Source organism: Diadema setosum, chromosome 9 (assembly GCF_964275005.1).
Source record: "Diadema setosum chromosome 9, eeDiaSeto1, whole genome shotgun sequence".
Taxonomy (NCBI): Eukaryota; Metazoa; Echinodermata; class Echinoidea; order Diadematoida; family Diadematidae; genus Diadema; species Diadema setosum.
The window spans coordinates 28,693,853-28,699,852 of NC_092693.1; the positions used below are offsets into that span (position 1 = coordinate 28,693,853).

General features: G+C 37.1%; 1 protein-coding gene across 1 annotated transcript in view; it reads right to left on the reverse strand.

Annotated features, from left to right (window-relative positions):
- LOC140233507 (uncharacterized) overlaps window positions 1-5,649 on the reverse strand; it is a 95,441-nt gene extending 89,792 nt beyond the window's left edge. The window contains exon 1 of the mRNA XM_072313626.1: window positions 5,180-5,649. Within this exon, the coding sequence (XP_072169727.1) occupies window positions 5,180-5,497 (318 nt within the window). The 5' untranslated portion in view covers window positions 5,498-5,649. The remainder of the gene's footprint in view (window positions 1-5,179) is intronic.
- Window positions 5,650-6,000: the final 351 nt, after the last annotated feature.

Genomic DNA, 6,000 nt, shown 5'->3' on the forward strand with positions numbered 1-6,000 from the left:
AATCATCTGAAGCGGGCAGAGGAAACAAACATGCTAGATAAAGCTCAGTCCCGCTGTCATCCCTCTTTATCCCCATTACGTGTATCAGTGATGAATAACCTAGTAGTAGTACCGTTCTTTCCATGCTTTCTTATAAACCTTGTGATAATACACAAGAATAAGCTCTGGTGATCTCTAATCATTGAACATTGTATCATATTGATTTCTTTCAGCATGAAAATGAAAAAAAAAATAGAAATGTTGCTACGATGACTGGTATGCCTCCACTATAATGCATGGTTCTCCCAATACATTGTAGGCCTTACAGTACGTCTTGACACTGTGTAACAACAGTTTCACATAATTGGCAAAATATTAAAATGACCTGTTTGTCACAAATGTGCTGAGTCTTCACTTTCCCTGATCTAGGTTTGATTGGATGAATGGCTATATTGTCTAAGAGAGCATAATATTTTGGGATTTGAGGATATCTACTTGACCTCTGACCCTTTTATAAGTTTAAACGCATAGAGTAATTTCTAAGGTACGGAGAAAAAGTATATTTCAGAATTAAGTGTAACATTTTTAAGCATTTTAACATGACCTTTGACCCTTGATAACATGCCCCTTTTGCTTTAGAAATAATGAGATTTCTTTGTTTCTACAGCAAAATTAAAAAAAAAAAAAAATTTCTTTCAAAGATTGTCCTTTTGTAATGGTGGAGGTAGTCATAATGTATTGATTTATTGGATTTTTTCCCCCTAGAATATTGACACCAAGCATAATTACCCTTACATACAATATTGTACATGTAATACCACCAAGTTGCAGTCAGTGAAACTCACTCATGACGGGGGCTCCTGCTCATAAAAGGTCCTGTGTGTGTACAATATTTACTCTCCCCATCATGAGCACTTCCAGGGCCTTCACCCCAAGATATACACCATACAGAGGCCTGAGCACTGTTCACTTTTCACCCATCTCACATTTGACATACATGTACCGGTATAAATTGTTGCAAGTTCACACAGTGAGTTTACATACACATGTCCACTTTCCCTGATGATTTTATAACAAGAACAAATTCTGGCCCCACTTTTTGACAAAAATCATGTTTTAATCAACCGATGTGCAGTGACCCATGGAAGCACGGCTACCAGTGGATTCGCTCAATACAGGGCTGCCGCACTTGGCCTGATCCGACTCGAAATTTTCTGAGGCATGTAATGTACGTAGGCATTGTCAAATCCAAAACATTCAATAATATTAAAGGACAAGTTCACCTTCATTAACATAAGGATTGAGAGCATGTAGCAATATTAGTAGAACACATCATTGAAAGTTTGAGGAAAATCGGGCCAATTCGTTCAAAAGTTATGAATTTTTGTTTTTGTGCAGTCACCGCTGGATGAGAAGACAACTGCAGTGTATGATGTCACATGCGTACAACAATATAAGGAAAATATAAAGAGAATTTCACAAAATTTCATCTTTTGAAAAAAGTACACATTCCCTTGACTCGTTACTGACATATGTTATGGGTAATATTATTCCCATTGCCTTTAGAAAGAGGCAAGTCAAGTGCTCTTTTATTATGCGAAAAAAGTGAAAATATGTTGAAATTTCTTTACATTTTCTTTATAATGTTGTACTCATATGACATCACAAGCCTTAGTAGTCTCCTCATCCAGCAGTATCAACACAAAAACTTTAAAAATTCATAACTTTTGCATCGATTGTCCAATTTTCCTCAAACTTTCACTGATGTGTTCTACTAATATTGCTACATTCTCTCAATCCTTATGTTTATGAAGGTGAACTTGTCCTTTAATAAGGATCTAGAATATTTTATTTGTAAGTAGTGTGAGAAACCTCAAATAAATGCAATCGTCGACATGTTTTTTTATGAGATTATACAGTACGTCAGTAGTGTAAGATTGCAGACTACAATGTATTATTATTATCGCAAGAATGCTGTCGCACTTTCCAATCCCATTTCCTGTTTTTCTGTTCATCAAAATGGTGTTGTCATACAATGTATGCAACACAATCTTACGAGAGCATGTGAGTTTAGATCTATATTCAGTGTACTTTTCCCCAAGAGTTAGAATACAATGAGAATCCGGATATAACGAGAAAAATCACCAGGAACCAACGATCTCGTTTTAAAGGAGACCTCCGGATAATTTTCAGATTTTTACATTTGAACAGCTATAAATTAGTTGTACTGAGGACAGAGTTTCAGAATTTTTAATAATTGGGATGAAGAATAAGAATATTTTCAAAATTTTGAACAAATTGCAATGAACAAGGATGATGACATGGCAGAGTCACTAGAAGAATGCATGAGTTGGGGCTCAAGGAAGCAGAACAAAAGAAGAAGGCATGCATAGATTATACACAGGTGAACTCGCAAGCAAGCGGTATTGTAATGGAATTACACTGCTACATTTCTGAAATATGTGAACCTCCTATGTCATCATCCTTGTTCAGTGTAATTTGTTTAAGGTTTTTCAAAGTATTGTTTCTCTGCTCAAGAACCACAATAAATTCCACAAATCTATACATGGAGTTGTCGATTTATGTACTACATGATGTGAAATTATGAAAATCGTCTGGAATGTCCCTTTAACGGGATTCCCCTGTGGCTGTCCCTGTAGGTCTACTAACCTGTGACAGCCAGACACCTGTTTTCCCTATTTAACCTATCCACTTTTTTCCTGTGATTATTTGATTCATAAATATAGACATCTAGACCCTACTAGAATCTAATTACAGATTTAGGGATATATAGTAACCAAGGCAAACATCCTACATGTACACTTCCAAGCCAGTTTGCTCCAAATTTTACATTTAGATTCCTAAATCTAGAGAGGGTTGTAGTTAGGATGCGAGGTTCTAATTTGTTGACCCCTAAGACAGAAAGTAACCACACCAGCGACCCCAACACGTATGGTAGCCCTACTACATATCGACCACCCTTATTGAAACCGACCGCGTATAATTCGCGCACTGAAAAACTTAGTACGCACTTCTCTGCGCGCAAAGCACATAAAAATGGATTGGCTTTGAATGTAGATTAGGATGGTGTGGGAAAACGCGATAATTCACTGTTTATTAATGGTTTTAATCAAGGACAAAATTTCGAATGAATATTTTCACCGAATCGTAATGACAGCACAATGTAATGTCTATGGAAGTTTCTAAAAGGCTTCTAAAAAGCTTCGTACAACACGGTGTTCAATACAACTCGGTTTACGTGCATTGTCAATGCAAAATCAGCGGTCGATCCTAAAAACGCGATTTACTGCGGGGAGCTGAAACGAGGCCACGCAAGTTCGTCGGTGATATTTTTGCACTGAAACTTTGAATCGAAAAGGGAACAACGGCATTTGATAGAGCTGGATTTTTTCAATCACGTAGGTCAAGTTTTTTACGTGAATTTCAGTGTTAAATATTCTTATCAAGCAAATAAACATTAGGCGGTCGATTAGTAGTAGGTCCAACCCTACTATATTGTATAGTAAGGGTACTAGGTCTCGCGCAGGGACCTAATGATCGCGCATAGCGTAACTGCGTATAGCAAGCGATATTACGCGTAGGAATAAGCGCAAAATTTGCCGATACGCCCATGGAATAAACATACATGACTTACCGCCCAACATGAGAAGGAAGCAGGTAAGAAATTTTTATTTCCAACAAATTTTCCACTAAATTTCCAATTTTTTACCTTGTAATTTACCTACCTAACCTTAAAATCTGTTCCAAGGATGTTGTAGCCTAGACGTGTCGTCTCGCTTGTCTCGTTCGTAGTCGATAGAATTCGTAATTTGTTCGATCGATCGTTTACCACGTGACGTCATCATACACAAGAACAGTGTATGCTGCCAGCTATGCTGAAATACTGTTAATAAATGTTGTTTTAAGTCAAATTTTAACACAACGATTATAATATTACAAACGAATAAATATTTCAGTGTATCGAAGTTGAAGTGTGATTTCAATTTGAATTTGCTTGTGATTTCTTGCGCTAACTTGTGATTATTTGTGACAGGGGAGGGTCATGTGATACCGTACTGAAGAAAAATTAGATGAGAATGTGACAAATGGGTGACGAAAATGAGAGGGTGACGAATGGGTAAGCACACACACAAACACACACACACACACAAAATATATGTTCATATTTTACTTTTTTCCATTTTATATTACGTGTATGTTACTGGTTAAAGTGATTAGAAATATTGTAAGAAAACTTTATAAATGAAAATCATTAACGATTATGAAAATATCAATGATAAAAATAATGATAATAAGAATGATAAAATGATGATGGTGGTGGAAGTGATAATAATAATAATGCAAATGATAATGATGATGATTTTTTTTCCATAATCTTTTATTGATTCCATATTCAATACAGTGTCATGATAAATCAAATCACATGTATCATAGAATCCACGATTCAACAAAACACAATTATAATGAAATCAAACCAAGCTGTACTTTCAGCAGAAACAGTGCATTCGTAAAGAATATACAATGCACCGAAAAAAAAAAAAACATACACTGCTTACTTACTTTCATTAAAATCAAATGGAGCTGTCCTTTTAGCATGACAGTGCATTTATAAGAAAAAAAAAAAAGAATCGAGCTGTACTTTCAGCATGACATTGCTTCATAAAAAAAAGAAAAAAAGATGATGATTATGATCGATGATGGTGGTGGTGATAATAGTAATAATGATAATAATAATAATAACAATAATAATACTGCTGTTGCTTAACAGGGACAAATTTAATATCAAGTGAAAAAATATTCTACGAAAGCCGGAGGCTCGTTACAGCCGCAGAGGGGCAGACACTTTCACGCATAAAACTACAGAGGGCAGCTGCGCGATCTTTACATACCCCGAGAAATTGAACGCATAAAAAAAAGTCCGACATACAAACGGCGACAGCACACTACTCCGTCATCGTATCATCAGGAGATTTTGGGAGGTGATTTTTCTGCATTTTCGTGATATTCATTGAGAAATTCAGGTACGATTATGGAATAACTTCTATTATAAGAGCATTTCAAATTTTCGTGCGCGATATCTAGACCCCTCAACCATACTCTACATGCATATGCCATAGGCTACTGTGTATGGGAACACCCACCTGTTTTGTAAGCTCTGATTTCTAGGAATTAAACTCACCCGACTCGTGTCTTCTCCAGGAACCGCGGACACCTCAAGCTTTCGTAGTCTTTCAGTGTACACGTCTTTGATGTCAGAGAGTAAACTTTGCATGCTCTCGTTAGCTATGCTCAGACTTCGAACAGAGCTTCTCGATCCAGCTTGCATCCGCGACGTGCTGTCTGTTGACAAACGGTTCAGCGAGGTGTTTGCCTCCCGAGAGGCTTGGCGTCGAATGCTGCCGTCTGTCCACTCCCGAGATCCAGCAATCACTTGCCCGTGTCTTGCCACAGAAGACGATGCTGCAGATCGTGAACGTCCACTGCTTGATTCGGCCATTATTCAATGAATAAACAACTTCAATCTATAGAAATTGTATAGGTGTCATACATTTAAACTGTTTCAACTGAAGTCATTTCGTCTGCAGCAGGTAAACACACACCAAAGTTCAAACCAACGACCTAAAGGCTGTTGGCATCGCAGACTATACAGCGGCCATATTCAATGTTGTATCCAGCGCTCTCGTTGAGACGCGTAACGGTGAAATTTGATTGGTCAGTGTTTTTCATACGGGAAGTGTTTTTCATACGGGAAGTGTGCTACTACGATACATGAAGTGGATGGGCGATTTCAAAGCGCACTTCGTGTGGAATCGGATCATGTGACATGATCGATTTACTAGTAATGTTGTCTCGCCGTGGTCTGATGGACAAAACACGAGCGATTATAGTACTCAGTAGCAGTGAGATATTGAATCTTTCGTTTCGTTTAGTTTATTTTTGTTGATTTATTTCCATTTCAAATAAAAAACAAACAACAAAATTAATACAATGCGTACAATA